Source organism: Osmerus mordax, chromosome 2, assembly GCF_038355195.1.
Source record: "Osmerus mordax isolate fOsmMor3 chromosome 2, fOsmMor3.pri, whole genome shotgun sequence".
Lineage (NCBI taxonomy): Eukaryota > Metazoa > Chordata > Actinopteri > Osmeriformes > Osmeridae > Osmerus > Osmerus mordax.
In genome coordinates this window covers 21,005,227-21,022,588 of record NC_090051.1, presented here as the reverse complement: position 1 = coordinate 21,022,588, position 17,362 = coordinate 21,005,227, and the positions used below count along the sequence as shown (strand labels likewise).

At 44.5% G+C, this 17,362-nt stretch overlaps 2 protein-coding genes across 2 annotated transcripts; both read left to right on the top strand.

The window, feature by feature from the left end:
* Positions 1-115: 115 nt before the first annotated feature.
* crfb2 (cytokine receptor family member b2) lies at positions 116-12,400 on the top strand. Its single transcript, XM_067261415.1, has 14 exons — positions 116-241; positions 701-862; positions 1,028-1,157; positions 2,036-2,214; positions 2,593-2,741; positions 3,245-3,404; positions 3,511-3,623; positions 5,101-5,513; positions 5,553-6,441; positions 9,356-9,552; positions 9,835-10,010; positions 10,329-10,477; positions 11,240-11,399; positions 11,753-12,400. The coding sequence occupies exons 2-14, from the start codon at positions 814-816 to the stop codon at positions 12,151-12,153; spliced, it is 3,165 nt and encodes a 1,054-aa protein (XP_067117516.1). The 5' UTR covers positions 116-241; positions 701-813; the 3' UTR covers positions 12,154-12,400.
* Positions 12,401-13,383: 983 nt separating this feature from the next.
* LOC136960155 (interleukin-10 receptor subunit beta-like) lies at positions 13,384-17,285 on the top strand. Its single transcript, XM_067254520.1, has 7 exons — positions 13,384-13,579; positions 13,840-13,963; positions 14,722-14,891; positions 15,263-15,417; positions 15,764-15,914; positions 16,163-16,308; positions 16,530-17,285. The coding sequence occupies exons 1-7, from the start codon at positions 13,528-13,530 to the stop codon at positions 16,752-16,754; spliced, it is 1,023 nt and encodes a 340-aa protein (XP_067110621.1). The 5' UTR covers positions 13,384-13,527; the 3' UTR covers positions 16,755-17,285.
* Positions 17,286-17,362: the final 77 nt, after the last annotated feature.

Below are 17,362 nucleotides of genomic sequence, written 5' to 3'. Positions count from 1 at the left end.
ACACTTTAGTCTTTAGAAGTCGATCCGTTTTGAAAATCCAATATGACTGGAGGTCGGACTGAGCTTTTTTTTTTAAGTCACGTGATTTCCAATCTTAACCAGCAGACCAGAAACCCCGGAGACGAGGTTGGCTGAAAGTGGCACTAGCCAACCGACTGTATGATGACAAGTTACGGGCGGTATAGCGTATTCTTTTGCATAGTACCAGGAGGAAAGGAAATGAAGATAAGAGCAAACGCAGGTAACCATGGAACTTGTTTTTTTGTATTGAATTAACGGTGGGCTTGCTACAGTAACGTAACTGTCAAGACAGGCACATGCTTTCGGTACAGTACCTTGCTTCCTGTGCGTGGGAAGTTGGTTGGGTTTGTTTGAAGATGGTTTATAGCTTGAGGAAAGCTTTGTTTTAGACCAGTTACTTATTGAACTTACATGATAGCTTCACTAACTACTACAGCCAGACGCTATCATCGTATTAGTGCTAAGTAGGCTAGTTAGGCTAGTTATTATATTTCAATATTATACACCTTAAAGATAGCGTTATATTTATTTATGTGAAGCCCTCTGTGACATGCTTGCGTGTAAAAAGGGCTATACAAATACATTTGATTTGATTTGATGTATTCAAAAGGAAAAATGTTGTTGTATGGATGCTAATTACGATTTGTCTAAAATTGTTCTAAAAACGTCTTCTGTCCAGTCTCAGTCTGGTCCTAACATAATGGGAAGAATGAATGAATGCAAAAGTGAATGTAACCGACTACAGTAATGCCAGAGGGAATGTCTGGCCACTGAGAGTGTGGCAGCGATGTAATGACTCCTCTGGTGTTGATGCTAACCTGGATACTTCAGGCTCACCCAGGTTTGGATTTTGACGTTCTCCACAGCTGTTCTATGAAGTAAAAAAATAAACATACCATCCAGCTGTTTTAGTTGATGTAATAGTTTTTTTAAAGGATCAGTCTAATCTCGTCTCAAAAGGTTATATATTTATCTCCTCTATATTCCATTGTTTTCTACCACACAGTGATGTGTGAGGTTCCTGTCCCCATGAACGTGAACATCTCCTCCAAACATTTTGTTCACCTTCTAACCTGGCAGCCCGGCCCTGCATCTCCCAAAGATGTGTACTACAATGTGTCCGTCGCCTCCTTAAAGTGAGTTTGTGTGTGTGTGTGTGCACGTCTGTGTGACACAGTGAGAGTATGTTTGTGTGAGGCACAGAGAGAGATAGTATGTGTGTTTGTGTGAGGTACAAAGAGATAGTATGTGTGTTTGTGTGAGACAGAGATAGTATGTGTGTTTGTGTGAGGCACAGAGAGAGATGGTATGTGTGTTTGTGTGAGACACAGAGAGATAGTATGTGTGTTTGTGTGAGGTACAAAGAGCTAGTATGTGTGATTGTGTGAGACAGAGAGATAGTATGTGTGTTTGTGTGAGGTACAAAGAGATAGTATGTGTGTTTGTGTGAGACAGAGAGATAGTTTGTGTGAGGCAGAGAGAGATAGTATGTGTGTTTGTGTGAGACAGAGAGATAGTTTGTGTGAGACACAGAGATAGAATGTGTGTTTGTGTGAGACAGAGAGATAGTATGTGTGTTTGTGTGAGACACAGAGATAGAATGTGTGTTTGTGTGAGACACAGAGATAGTATGTGTGTTTGTGTGAGACAGAGAGATGGTATGTGTGTTTGTGTGAGACAGAGAGTATGTTTGTTTGTGCATGTGTCCCTGCCTTCTATAGCTGAAGGGTAAAACATGAGTCACTCCCTATAAAGCAGTTTCTGCCTAGCACATCAAGCCATGCTCACCTTTCATCAGGAAATCCGTCAGTTACGTAATGGAATAATTCCGCAAATACGGAAGCAATGGACTTGTCAGAGCAAGAGCTTAAGGCTTTTAACAATTCAACTTAGCAAGTTGAAACAAACAAACAAAAAAACACAGATGTAAAAGTAGGTTTTTCCCCACTTTCACAACACCAATAAAAATACAATCATGAGTAACATCCTGCTTCTGTGTTGTACCTGTGTCCAGTAGAGGGAACTCCTGGGAGCCCGTGGCAGGTTGTGAGCATGTGGAGGACCCCCTGCTGTGTAACATGACAGGAGCCTTCCCAGACCGTTCTGAGGTCTACTACTGCAAGGTCCAAGCGGTGCTGGGTCAGCAGGTCTCCACCGAGGCCATGACTGAGGGATTCAAGCCCATCCAGGACAGTGAGTGCACAAACAGCGCCCCTGTTCGGACGAGAAGAAACCTCTACAGTTCATGTTTTTCTGTATTTTAGTGAGATAATAAACCACACAGTAGATTCTGCGAGAGAAAATGATTTGTTAGTTTGTTGGGCTACTCATACACAATATTTGGGCAAATACATACAGTCATAGACATTTTTTCATGCCGGTAATCGTTGGACCTACTAGTTCAATTCAAAAGTTCTGTAGAAGTCCCTACTGTACTGCTAGCTACCTTTCAAACACTAATCCCCAGGAGGAGGGCCACAGACGGGAGAGAAACCCTCCTTACAGTGGCAGCAGGGTGTCATTATTTTCATTACTGAGTCTGTGTGTGTGTGTGTGTGTGTGGACCCGCAGCCCACCTGAACCCCCCCATGGTGAGCCTGCGAGCCTGTGGACGAGGGCTGTGTGTGGGGCTGCGGCCTCCGGTGGCCGGCCTGGACGACGTGTACGACTCTCTCAGCTACGCCCTCAAGGTGAACTGCAGCAGCATGGAGACATGCCAGGTGAGGAAGCACCCCCTCCCCCCCCGTGCGTCGCTTCAGCTCCCTCTGTCCCCAATCAGCCACCATCACGCTGCACATGTGTACAGTACACACAAGTTCAAGTCTTTTATTGTCAGATGCACAGAAGAACACAGGGTCAGACTGGGCACAGAATTTTTTTGGACAAGACAACACAAAGCAACCTGGCATAACATGACATATAAGTACTCAGAACATAGATTACACCTATGATAAACTAACATATAATATAATAAACCTCCTAGATATACAAAATAAAAAACAATACAGTATACTAAACCTATAATACACATAATATCCTATACTAGACACACACACGACTACCTAGATTTTGTGATAAAAAATTGGCAAAGAGAAAGTCAGTTTCACAGAAGAAGAGTTCGGTTCTAAGATATTCTAGTATCTGGTTTAGACATTTCGTATAAATTACAGGTCCTATAGGTGTCTAAGCCTGATTTCCCTCTTCCCTGCATCCCCCATTCCAGTTTTCCAGGGAGACCAAGTCCCTAAAGGAGGTGATTCTGCCAGACCTGGTGCCCGGTAGAGAGTACTGTGTGGAGGTCCGCATCTCTGACAATTTGGAGCGCCGGGACTCTGTCTACGGGTCACGGGAGTGTGTGCACACCACGGCCACACACACCACAGGTAGGCAGAGTGGTGTGTGTGGCGTGTGTGTGTGTGTGTTGGGGGGGAGGGTGTGGGTTTGCATGCATGTCCGTTCTAATCGTGTGTTGCTCCCTCTTTTTCCTAGACACGGAGGCTGCGGTGGTGCTGTGTGTGTTAGTGGTGGGAGGTGTTGCAGTAATGATCCTGCTGGTCCACACCGGAGTGTGCTGTCTGCAGACCAGCGCGCTACAGATGCTGGTAGGCATCCTCATCATCCTCATCATCCTCTTCCTGGCCGTCTTTTCTTTCTGCGTGACAAACAGGCTGACAAGAACAGACGGTCTCAAACGTGTCGCAGACCTTTAAGGTCTTTGCACACTCCGAAATTCGTGTCCGAAATGTTCGCACGTAAAAAAATAAATACGACCTCACGTTATGTCAATCACGCTTACACACTGCCTCGTCCCAAAAAAAAAACGGATCGGGTTTTCTGCGTTTTTCGCATCCATAGCTAGTATTTTGAACGTTTTTTTTGGACAATTCAGAGCCACCAAATTTTTAGGCTGATGATTGCAAAAAAAACGTACATTTCGGACTCAGTGTGCAAAGACCTTTAGCCTGCATACATATTTCATTTGAACAAGAATTTACAACATCTGTGTGGAAGACAGGAAGGACATGCAGGTGGAACATTTCACACACACACACACACACACACACACGTTACAGATGTATCTTCCTGTGGTGTAGTTGTGGTTTTAAACGAGAACACCAAGGCTGCTTGTTTACCATCCTGCTTGAGTCAGCCTACAGCTCGATCTACCACCTGCATCTCTCTTAAACAATTTGATCTGTCTCTCTGTCTGTCCTTTGTCCATCCATTTATCTTATCCATCTACCATCTATCTATCTGTCCAACCATCTATCTTATCTATCTACCATTTGTCCATCCATCTATTTCATCTATCTATCTATCTGTACATCCATCCGTACATCCATCTATCTGTACATCCATCTGTCTTATCCATCTACCATCTATCTACCATATATCAATCTGTCCATCTATCTATCTTATCCATCCATCTTCTTATGTAATGATCTTGCACCTGTATCATACACTTCTGTGCACCGCTGTCATGTGGAGGAACATGAGCCCCATGTCTGCACTGTATGGCAAGGGGACACACCCAGCTGGGTTAGTAATACGTGACATTACATTACATTAATCTGAGTTACAGTTCCCAGTCCACCCCCTCCAGATCAACACAGTACCTTCTCACGATAGCTAACGACAGTTAGCATGGGTTTGTGTCTGCCTAAACCACATGCTGCCTACACGCGCTACAGGTCCATGTTGGAGACCTTTTGTTGTCACATATGAGGGCGTTTTAATCACTGCTAATGAAATCAGGAGAGGCCCCTCCATTTGTCAGATCAGGTGGGAAGTGGAAAATGTTCATCATAGTCCCGGGTGGGGTTTCCCCCGTGCAGGGCAGAAGCATGCACATCGTGCGGGGCAGAAGCATGCACATCGTGCGACGGTTTTCAGGAAGTTAGAACTGCTTCAGAGTTTTTTTGCCTTCTTTCACACCATTTTTGGTGTGAAAGCGTTTTGTCAAAGCGTTTTGTCAAAGCGTTCCTTTTTTGTGTCTAATTTTAAAGAGCTGGCATAGCCAGTTAAAGCGTTGTCCATCCGCCTACTACATTCACGGTTTCGATGTCTCTTTCCTTCCAGAGCGACGTAAAGCACCATGAGAAACAGCTGCTGACAGACCCATCCTCAGAAACCATGTTCTCCACGGTGCACGTCGAGGCATCGCTTCCACCTGCTGCTGAGACCGAGGATAGCAGTCAGAGCTGCGAGGAGAGTGAGGGGGAGGCGGAGGACGGCAGCAGGGGAAAGAGAGGGAACTACGAGATCAGGCCTAGTGCCTCAACCATGACAAACCCCCTCTCCTCCTGTTCCTCCTCCTGTTCTTCCTCCTCGATTTCCTCCAGCGCTCAATTGCTGCCCTGCCCCATCCCTGGTGCCACGACCGGCCAAACCAGCCAGTCCTCAGGCGCACCGACTGATCCCGTGTGTGTCCGTCACCAGCCTGCGGTCCCCGTCCCTGACAGGCAGACCGAGCCGGCCGGCACACCCGACAGGTCGTCACCCGACACACTCGACAGGCCGTCACCCGACAGGCCGTCACCCGGCGCACCCGACAGGCCGTCACCCGGCACACCCGACAGGCCGTCACCCGACAGGCCGTCACCCGGCACACCCGACAGGCCGTCACCCGGCACACCCGACAGGCCGTCACCCGACAGGCCGTCACCCGGCACACCCGACAGGCCGTCACCCGGCACACCCGACAGGCCGTCACCCGACAGGCCGTCACCCGGCACACCCGACAGGCCGTCACCCGGCACACCCGACAGGCCATCACCCGACAGGCCGTCACCCGGCACACCCGACAGGCCGTCACCCGGCACACCCGACAGGCCGTCACCCGACAGGCCGTCACCCGGCACACCCGACAGGCCGTCACCCGGCACACCCGACAGGCCGTCACCCGACAGGCCGTCACCCGGCACACCCGACAGGCCGTCACCCGGCACACCCGACAGGCCGTCACCCGGCACACCCGACAGGCCGTCACCCGGCACACCCGACAGGCCGTCACCCGGCACACCCGACAGGCCGTCACCCGACAGGCCGTCACCCGGCACACCCGACAGGCCGTCTCCCACGCAGACAGGCGGCGGCCCGCTCCCCGCCCGTCCTCTCTCAGGGACGGGTCGGTCGCCAGACGAGGCCCAGTGTCCCCCACCGAGTGTGGAGGTCCGGTTGAAGCCCCGGCGGGCGGCAGAGACAGACCGGGGGACGGTGGAAGCTGGCGAGCTACAGGAGGGGAGCGGCCTGGATGTCAACTTGCTGTCTGTCAGGCTGGGGGGCCGCCTGCTGGAGGAGGGCGCTGAACCCAAACCGGGGGTCAGTGAGGAGGGGGCCGCCGTCAGCAGTAGGACCTCAGGAGACTGGTACAGGACAGAAGAGGAGGAACAGGAGGAGTGCAATGGTTACATGAAGCGTTAAGGTCACACAAGAAAGGTCATAAACAGGGAAAAGGACTGTTTGACAATACATTGAATGTCCTTTACAGACACTAGATAAGCAACACTTGTTTTATAATGGGCATGGGCATTGTTATAATATATTTTAATAGTAGCACACAAAGGTCAAGCAAAGATCAAGCCCTTTTTTAACTTTTCTGTTAATACTGTATCTGAAAGGGCAATGTAAAAGGTTATTTCATACATTCCTTTGATATTTCAAAGGAATGTTGTTCAGATGGTCACACCACATTTGTATTGAAAGTATTGAAAGCTCTGGTGGTGTCCATGGCTACGATATGCTGCTGCTAAAACCTGAGTGCACAAAAACTCACTCAATTACCAAGATCAAAACTGTGTTAAACAGGCTGCCCGCAAAGCTGTGGGAGTCTAATCATGCAGTACCATGTGATTCATGCAAGGATCAATTGAGAACGTGGTGACTGACGTGTCAACCTCAGTATTAAACAGTTGTGTGACACCTGCAGTACTGTAGTCGTGGGTGGAGGTTTATGGAAAATACTCGCTGTTTCTTTGTACAGAAACATGGTATACTCACTTCTTAACTGCTCATTTCAGCCAAATCACTATTTGAATACATGTTGTTTTTTGTGATGCAAGTGGCTCTAGCACACCCTATTGGACATTGATTTTGAGTCCTGGTTGGCTGGATTTAGTCACTAATCTAGAAGCACATGGTTGGCCTTACAGTTTTGAAATTGTGGAAATGCTTGTTTTGTGAAAAGTTGGGCAATTTCATTATATTTAGAAGGTCAAATGGTTACATATGTTTTAGCTACATTTGATTATTAGGTTCAAAATACTTATTCATCATGAAGGTATACAGCTGTGGCCAAAAGTATTTGGAGCGACATACATTTTGTGTTTGCAAAGCTTGCTGGGCCTTGGCATAAAATGACTGCTAACATAATTTCAGTAAGTCATATCATCAGCACAGGGGAAAGTGTGAACTACTTCTAGCCAGGTGAAATCACTATCATTCTGATTGGATTTTAAGAGCAGATTGACTGTCGTAAAAGAGGGGACTATTTGCATATTTTGAAAATGTTCGCCCCAAAAAAGCTTTAAAAAATATGAAATGTGCCTTTATTGTATTCCAGTATTCTATAGAAACGTGAAAACATTTTCCTCAAATACTGAACCAGCAAACTTTGCAAAACACAACATTTGTCGTTGCCAAAACTTATGGCCATGACTGTATTATAAATATACTGTATATATTAATGTGAGCAGTACACATTCAATACTAGATCTGTACCCTACAGACAAATATTTCTAAATTGTTTTTGGGTGTTTAGACCAAGTAAACCATCTTTTGTAATCATTACAGATGTTCCCATTTTTATTTTTATATGGGTGGATGCAAGATATTAGTATTTGTTGAAAGGTTTATGTTATGCCAAGCCAAAGAACAATATAGTTGGGTCCTTAATAATAACCTATAATGAAATACATTTGAGATAACATGAATCTTTAATGTATTCTGTAACAGTGTATAATGTAGTGATTTTACTAGACTATTCATCTATCTTATCAGTTTATCTTGAGCTTATGAACCATACATAGGAACACAGCTACAATCGACCAACATACTCACAAACACAAACAGGGCATCCAAAAAGGCAATCCTAAAATTAAAAAAGGAAAAGTCCATCTTCTTTGGAAATACCATGTATTCATGTGTCAGTCCAGTGAGTGTTCGAGACGTATTGCACGGTTTTGGAATCCTATGTGTAAGTTAGGGGCAGAGAACCTGGGAGGGACTTCTGAGGAAAATGAAACTCAGCCCTGACTGAATAACAACATCATGATAAAGGGTACCTCTGTCAGCAGCTTTCAGCCTGATCCTGCTGCACCATGACGACCTACCTGGCCCTGGTCTGGGCGGGTGGCCTGTGGATCCCTCTGCTCCTGACCTGCGGTATGCACCTTTCGGGGGGTCTTGAAGACCGGGAGTTGGCTTCGTATTCTGGGAAACAGCCGTGACTTGCACAGATTCTTTAGGGGCAAGAGCTGGGGGTAGGGCCCTGCTTTGGTTAGGGAAGCAGTGGTATACACACAGCCTTTAGAGCTTCATTCGGTAAAAGAGCGTGTTAGAAGAAAGGCATTGGTTCAATTGTGTGATTTATGTGTCAAGACATTATGCCGAATTCTACTTTATTACAATTTGTTACAATTGTACTAATTATATAATGCAATATACATGTATGAATGATTGTAATGACGTGTTCATAGAAACTGTAGTGTAGAAAATGGTGATGTTGTAGCCTTAGCTATAGTACTCATCCTTATCTCCACCTCGTTAAACGTACGCGACTTGAGACATCTGTTTATCTCTACAATCGCCTGATCCTATAGTAATAATGATAATACATGTTATTTAAAGGCGCCTTTCTCTGCACTCAAGGACACCGTACAGGATATAAAATACATTTAAAACAGCAAAAACAAAAAAATACAACAACATTAAAAACAACAGAAGCAGGCAGCGTACGTGATATCAAATGGAATATGTCGTTTTAAACAGATGGGTTTTGAGTTCCAATTTGAAATGATGGAATGAGTCAATATTTCTTAGTTGGGGTGGTAGTGCATTCCAGAGACGGGGAGCAGAGCGGCTGAATGCTCTACTCCCCATGGTAGTAAGTTAGGTAGTAAGTAGTGTTACGACTTTGCATCGTGTCTACAACTGTCAACCCAAGTTGTCCTACCTGTGTACCTGTTTATATAGATTTATGAAATATTCCTGCTAAATGTTTATCTGATATTTGTAAACGGCTTAAGTCATTTGTTTGGTGTTTCCTATGCTCTGTATTTCAAACAATTGACAATGTTTATCTCCTCTTTTCATGACCTCACCTTGCTTCTAATTCTCTCCTTTCCTCTATCCGCTACCCTTATCTCCATATCCCTCTATTGCTCATTCTATCCTTTCCCCAGGTGAGTGCATGCTCCCAGCACCTCTCAAGGTGTCCATTCTGTCTTTCAACCTGGAACACAATCTCACCTGGCTTCCAGGTATTGATGTGCCAGCCCATGCTCAGTTCAGAGTGCACAGCCTGCATCTCAGGTAGGCTTGCTGACTCATTCTGGTCCGCTCACAGCTTTCCTTTCTGGCACACGGGACTCTGAAGATGATGACTTAGCGCTTTCCTTTCTGAACTCAGCTGGAACACTTTCGTTTTAAATACGGCTTTGCTTATCTCTATCTGATCACAGTCTTCACAAATCAACCCCCCTTTCTTTCTTTTTCTTTCTTTCTTTCAATCTCTCCCCCCCCCTCTCTCTCCCTCTCCCCCTCTCCCTCTCTCTCTCCCCCTCTCTCTCTCTCTCTTTCTGTAATTCCCCACAGGAGAAATTCGTGGAAGCCAGTGAAAGGTTGTGAGATGTTGAGGTCCAGCCAGACATGCAACCTGACGAAGGCCTTTAGGGATCCCCTTCGGTACTACCAGGCCCGTGTCCAGGCCTTCACACCCACCCAGAACTCCAACTGGACCCTCTCTTCTCTCTTTCACCCTCTGACTGAAAGTGAGACTAATATATCTTTTTTTCTGTTACTGCAGCTCATTAAGTACAGGGACAGCTGAATATTGTGTTTCAAAAATAATATGATTGACATCCTTTAAAAATCCCCAGTGTTATCAATTAATTACATGATACCATGTAAGACATGCCATATTCTTCCGTTGTATGTCATTATTACATTTAGTTCCAAGGCGGTTAATACAGGTATTGTGGTTTGGTAAAGGAGTAGTGGAGGAGGACTCAAGGAAATCTGCTACCAATGTTACTTGGAGAATCCACTGGTTAGGATGAACTTTACAGCACACTCTCTCTCCCCTCCAGCGGTTGTGGGGCCTCCGGGGGTTGCTGTGTCCGGCTGTGGAAACTGCCTGCTTCTGAAGCTCACTCCTCCTGCAGATAGGGGTCCCCAGCTGTCCTTCTTCTACAGGGATTTCACTTGTCAGGTGCAGAGGACCAGGGACGGCTCCCAGGTAAGGGTCAGGGGTCAAGGCTGACCTAGCCCACCTCAAGAGTAGCCAAGTTTTGGATTCTGGCCAGGTTTGTGTACTCTGATTCTAACTGTGAAGAGAACATATGGAGGTGAACACATTTCCGGCTATTTCGGCTTTTCCGTTTTGCTTTATCTATGCTTTTATCGTTCTTTTATCCACTTGTATGACATATACACTTTAGGAGGCTTTCTAGACAGGTCTTCCGGTATACAGAGGTCCAAACCTATAAGTTATGTGAAGAAATTTGGTATTAGTCAAGCAAACCCACACATTTTCTAGAACATTACCTAAAAAGCAAAGTGGAACGCCAAATGAGAAATATGTCTGACATTTGCATGTTATCCGAATTAAATCATCTACATTTTCCTATCTGTCGTGTTTACTTTGTGTGTGTAGCCTGTGTGGTTGTGCCCACACTTTCCTTTCACGCGGGGCATGTGTTCGAGGAAACACTGTGTCTCTGAAGATCTCCAACACACATTCAGTGGGCAGGGAAATCCTCTCATCCCTGATTGCCACAATATGTGGCTTCGGTTTACAGAGAGCCTGACGGTTATTTTGTCTAGGAGTACAGTGAACAAAACAAGAAAAATCACAATAACTTTATTTAGGAAAGAATAAGTGACTGAATGATTATTTGCCTTTTTGAAAAGATCGAGATACTGAAATGGGTGCAGTGAGTAAACGCCGGGTGAACACAAATCGATATACATTCTAACTGTGTTTCCTGCTGTCTTCCAGTTCAGTCTCGGGGTTGTGTCCACTAAGGAAACTGTGATTGATTACCTGGAGCCTGGAGTGGAGTACTGCTTGACGGCCGTGGCCTCTCCCGTCCTGAACCCCCACGTAGTTCCCTCTGAGCCGCATTGCGTCTTCACCAGCCCCCCGGCCTCCAGCAACGGTACGCCTGGATGCAAGACCAAGAAACTCTTAAGAAATTATGTTGTTTTTGATGCACTGAACCATGTTATAGTGTAGTTGAGATTGTCGCACAGTATAGTTGTGGTTATTTCGCACTGCGCCTGGTGAATGACTGTGACCACTGGAATACTGTTAAAACAACGCACTTCTTGCTGAGTTTTTGCTGTACTTTATAAATGCACTATTTGTATTTCAAATAAAACGTCTGTTAAATAGATCAAAATGTAATTTGACATTTTGGGATCATCAGTATAGGTACAATAGAACATCCAGACTCAGCATTGATCCGTATCACTAATCTCCTGGGTGTGCTTGTTTGGTTTTGTTCCTCAGTGCCCATGTTCCTGGGCGTGCTGTCCGTGTTCTGCCTCCTGGGGGCGCTCTTCATAGGAGCGGTGGTGTACACGGGTCACATGCTCTGCCTGGCTAAACCTCTCCCCAAAACTCTGGTACTATACCACCAACACCCTTCCAGGTACCACGTTTTTTGTTGTTGTTTTTTTCACATTCTATTTTTCTCTCTGTCTTTCTGTCTCTTTCTCTCGTTACCCAGTCGTCCATCCCTCTTATTGGTTGGATCTCACACCAACAGCAGCAGCCAGAAGTCTACAGCCAAATCTCAGTCCTCTCTCCAGGATGCTCTGAATGGGGTTGGGTCCTCCGAGACCACGAGCCGCTGCAGAAGACCAGCCCTGAGGAGGAAGAGGAGGAGGATGAAGGCTATGGATGGGTGATCTCATCGGAATAAAGTGCCAGAGTCCTTGATGGACAGTTGGTTACTGGCTGAACAGGAGTCCTATAGTCCTGCATGGGGCAAGGAATAATTGTGCCAAATTATTTTTATGTTAGTGTGCTTACTGTGTATTTTAAACTAGTGTATTTGTGAAGCTGTGAAATTCATGTGATTCAGGTCTCCTCAATCATTTGTTGAAATAAAAACAGTTGTTTATATTGAATATATAATCATTATCCTGAATAAAAACGGTCAAGGATATAATCGTATTTGCAAAATATGGTAATTTATCCAGAATGCCCTGTGCCAATTGGCGTTATTCACACAATGTTTAACGGTTCATATTTATTGGTAATTGAAGATCAGATATGAGGCATGATCCCAGTAGTATGACAGGTCGTTTAGGAAATAATTCAGACTGTTCTAACACAAACACATATGAAACATACACATTGAAAAATTCAAGAAAGCGAAACCCTGCTTTCTTGACTTTTTCAATGTGTATGTTGTACAGCCCTGCCCTGAAATGCATCCCCCATGTAGCCTACTTTCTGTTCTGTATGTCCCAGCATCACATTACCGTACATTGAGGAGACTAGTATGAGTACTAACCAGAGTAAGTTTCATGCATGTGTCACTTTCCTAATCAGAGTGAGAAGGTGGTGCATTACTCAGCATTTCCTTTCTTTTTCAACCTTTCCAACAAGAAATACTAACTTTTTAGTTAAAAAAATAAAAAACTTATTTTGGAAAAAAAAAATATATTTTTCAACCTTTTGAAACTTATTTTCCCCACACGTGAAGTAAAAGGGGAGGATGAGGAGAGAGGAGAGGAAAAACAAGAAGCTTAGAACAGAATAAAAGAGTACAGTAAAGTCCTCTTTAAGTACTCATCAATAAGGCAACCTTTCTTTCAAATATATTATTTAAACCTTTCGAAACTTTCTTGTACACACAACACGATACAAAAACGTTTCTTTCTTTTTTTAACCTCTTTTTCGAAAAATTTTTTTAACCTTTCGAAACTTTTTTTTCACATACACAGTGAAAGGAGAGGAGAAAATATTTGTTCTACCTCTCAAAAACAAAGTTGTATGGATGTGTGTAAACGTTTCATACGTGAATGTGTTTCATGTGTTTGTTAAGGACAGCCTCTTATAAATTAGGGCGGAGCCTTCTGAAACTGTATACACTATGTAAACTTTGTTTCGTTTTCCCAGCGTGCCGTCAATAGCAGTGAAACCTAAAACGGCAGTTACCTGGCAGTTACCGAATGGCTACAAGGAAATAACCGGCGATATTTATTCAATCAGCGTTCAGTTGTAGCCTATATGTTTTTACAGTTTTTCAGACTGACAATCCGATAAACAAGAATATGAAAGAAGCATTTTGTATACCTATTGTATTACTCTTTTTTATGGATGGGGGTAAGTTTAATATCCAACTACTCTTTTCCTTATGATAGTGTTCTAATTTTACAGTAAGAGGTGGCAATGTTTTGTCAATTGACGGCATTTATTCAAAAAACATTGACGTTATCACCAGATATTTACACGCTTTTCTTGGCTGGTCTTGGCTCCCAAATCGGCATATACTACGTCCGTATCTACCACTACTACTACTACCATATTGTTCGGTTAAGTAGTGGGTGTTGTCTTACTATATTTTGCTCCTGATTTATTTACAGGGGTATTAGCCGAACTCCCTCCTCCCATCAATGTGAGGATAGAATCCATCAACATGGAGCTGGTATTGCAGTGGGATGTCGCCCTGAACACCACAGACAACATCACCTACACAGCAGAATACAGGCAAGCCTACACCACGTTAGGGTTGGTCTTGTGGTTGAGACAACAATGTAGTCCTGTAAACATGATACAGAAATATGAGGAAGTTCATTTCTAGGAAAGGACAGTGACACACATACCCTTTTGTCTTATGTCATGATGAGCATACACACACACACCTACACACACACCTACACACACACACATATACACACACACATACATACACACACACACATACACACAGGTTTTTCCCTAACCTCAGACTCTTGTTGTCTCTTTCTCTCTCCCTTGTTCTCCCTCTCTTTCTCTCTGTCTTGTTCTCGCTCTCTTTCTCTCTGTCTTGTTCTCCCTCTCTTTCTCTCTGTATTGTTCTCCCTCTCTTTCTCTCTGTCTTGTTCTCCCTCTCTTTCTCTCTGTCTTGTTCTCCCTCTCTTTCTCTCTGTCTTGTTCTCCCTCTCTTTCTCTCTGTCTTGTTCTCCCTCTCTTTCTCTCTGTCTTGTTCTCCCTCTCTTTCTCTCTGTCTTGTTCTCCCTGTCTTTCTCTCTCCCTTGTTCTCCCTCTCTTTCTCTCAGTCTTGTTCTCGCTCTCTTTCTCTCTGTCTTGCACCCCCTCTCACACACACATCTACGTACTAATTTAATCATTCCTTCCTCAGTTTCTCAATTCTCAGGAACTCAGATAAGCTTGTTGTGGTTTTTCTTCACTACATGTGAAAACTTTCATAACTTCCCTGGTAATCTCCCCAACATGACCAATTTGCAATGTTATTTTGTTGACAGGGGCTTTTACCTACCCTACAAAGCGGTGTGTGGGAACGTCACAGCGCTGCGTTGTGACTTCAGCAGTGTTCTCCTACCATTTGGAGTGTACTCTTTCAGAGTGAGGGCAGAGCTGCAGGGGGAAGGCTCTCCTTGGGTGGAAATTTTAGATTTCGGCATGGACGAACATAGTAAGCACACACACACACACTATTAGTGTACAGGTTGGCAAAAACATCCACAAATCAATGCAGGGGCATAGCCATAATTGTATTTTTGGAGGGTCCCATTTTAGCAATCAGAAATCTGGGGGGTCTGGTCTGTAAATGAGCGGGCCAGGCCCCCTTGTGGCTACGCTACTGAATCAATGGTTTCAAACATGGATGTAAAGCCAAGCATAATTTCTCCTTAAAACCAAGCTTAAGAACATATACTAAGGAATATAGTGCCCTAGATGGCAGAAGTTCTGTCTTTGAAACAGTGAATGACAGTTAGGGTTTTTCCAGACATCTTGGTTACATTTCCTGAAGCTCACTTCCTGTTCCTGTGACCATCTCTGAAGCTAAGATCGGGCCCCCCTCTGTGATTCTCAACGCCAGTGGGATCAACATTGAAGTGACTATTAAGGATCCAGAGTTCCGGATCAAAAAGTTCAGAGATGTTTACACCAGGGCCTCATACAACATCACCTACTGGGAGAAGGATCAGAGAGATAAGGTGGACAGACAAGGTTTTTTTTGTTGATATGATCCATTGTAATCCCACCTTATGGATGGTTTAATGCTGAACAAAAGATTTACCATTTTTCATCAGATAATCAATGATTAATATGCTAATCATAAGTTAAAAACAAAATGTGACAAACAAAATTTCTAAGTTTGTAGCTACTTGGATGAGGCAAAGCAGGCAAAACTCAATGAGAACAGACCAGCTCAATGTTGATGTAGAGAAAGAAATTGTGGTCCATTGGTGTTGAGGTTTTTAAGATTGGTTAAGAAAATTTGACTTAGAATCTGTGGTTGTGAGGCTGTTTTACTCACCGCTGCTCTATCGCCCTCTTCAGGCCATTTACATGAGTGACATAGAGCAGCACAGGCTGTTTCTCCCTTACCTTGAGTCCTGGACCAGCTACTGTGTCCAGGCCCAAGTGAAGACCCTCAGGTTTAACAAACTCAGCCAACCCAGTGACGTAGTGTGTGAGACCACTGGGAAGGGTGAGTTTCATCCTCATCTCCTCTCATCTCCTCTTCCTTTTCTTCTCTCACCTCTGAGGACCCTGTTACCACCTCATGCTCACTTTTTTTTTTTTTTATGGTTTCAACAGTTTTTGGTATAATGACTACTTTTACACTCTTTGAATTGTGCGTGTCTGATTCCTTTCCTATTTTGAAAGTCTTTGACGTGACAGTGACTTAGTCTCTCCTCCATGCTTCCTCCCTGCTTCAACGGAACACTTTCACAGAAGGTGACAAGGCATGGGTTTTGGCTGTGGTGATCATTGTGGTCGTAGCTGTGCTGGTGGGCTTGGTGGTGTGTGGGGTGTTGTATGGGAAAAAGATGGTCCGATTCATCTGGCCCAAAGTCAAACTCCCAAAACACTTCAAAGAGGTATTGTATTTGACATCTACAAAGCTCTGGTGTGTGTACGCGGGCGCGTGTGTGTGTTTTCACGTACACAATTCCTGTTTTTATCCTTTCTGTTTAGCCATGCTAAAATGTGTCATTCAGTCACAGTCTGAGTAGAACCTGTGTAATCAATTTATGCTTCGAGGAAGAATACAGCGTTGTGCGCTCAAGGTCTCAGTCTGACCTCCTCTCCTCCTCCCCAGTATCTGTGGGAGCCTCGTGACTCCTGCGTGTTTATGGCCGTGCAGACCAGCCCCCCTCCACAAGAAGTCTTCCACCCTGTCAGCGTCATGGCGGAGGACACTCCGTCAGAGTTCCCGCCGACGGCTACCGGACTTAGCGTCACCGACCACGACGAGACGACCGTGGGAGAGACGGTGAACGGAGGGTGGGTTGGGCGAAAGGAGGAGGAGAGGACTGTGATATAGGCCTGAAAGAGGGACGTGCTGCTTGACTGAGGCCTGTTCGGATGACTGTTTTCTGAAGGCATGGCATCCCCATGACAACAATGGAGTTTCCACTGTGTTGTGTGTTTGCGTTTGAATATTGGAGGATTTCTACAAGTACAGCACAGATAAGTATGTCCTATGAAATGAGATAGTATTTTTAACCCTTCGTTGTGTTGCGACAACTTTAATTTATACAAAAACAAATAAAAAGCATTTTATTTTAACCTTCGCGCTGTGGGGGGTCTGACACAGCCCGACGGTTAAAAGAAAATGCTTCACTTAATTTTTATTAATAAGGTACAATTGTCGCAACATGACGGTGGGTCACACTCACAATGACCCAAAGATAACACAAGGGTTAAGGTCTGGCTGCAGAGTGTTGAAGTGTTGTGCAATATCAGTGTGCTTCAAACCTAGTTGTGGGTACTGTGTTTATGTACTGTTTAGTGCTTTTTTTGGAAAATAATGACATGTCAGCAGATTAAGCTTTATAAATAAAAAGTTGTGTTAAATCCATTGTCTCGTAAATGTTCCAATTGATTCATATTTTGCTGGTTTTAAAGCATAATAATGGTTTTCAGAACATA

Bases quoted from the DNA above. Each gene is read 5' to 3' on its own strand.
- crfb2 (XM_067261415.1), top strand. From the start codon at position 814: ATGACTCCTCTGGTGTTGATGCTAACCTGGATACTTCAGGCTCACCCA. The intron at 3,405-3,510 runs GTAGGCAGAGTG...TCTTTTTCCTAG, and splicing joins CACGGCCACACACACCACAG to ACACGGAGGCTGCGGTGGTG. The intron at 11,400-11,752 runs GTACGCCTGGAT...TTTGTTCCTCAG, and splicing joins CCCCCCGGCCTCCAGCAACG to TGCCCATGTTCCTGGGCGTG.
- LOC136960155 (XM_067254520.1), top strand. From the start codon at position 13,528: ATGAAAGAAGCATTTTGTATACCTATTGTATTACTCTTTTTTATGGAT. The intron at 13,964-14,721 runs GCAAGCCTACAC...TTTTGTTGACAG, and splicing joins ACCTACACAGCAGAATACAG to GGGCTTTTACCTACCCTACA. The intron at 15,418-15,763 runs GTGGACAGACAA...CGCCCTCTTCAG, and splicing joins AGAAGGATCAGAGAGATAAG to GCCATTTACATGAGTGACAT.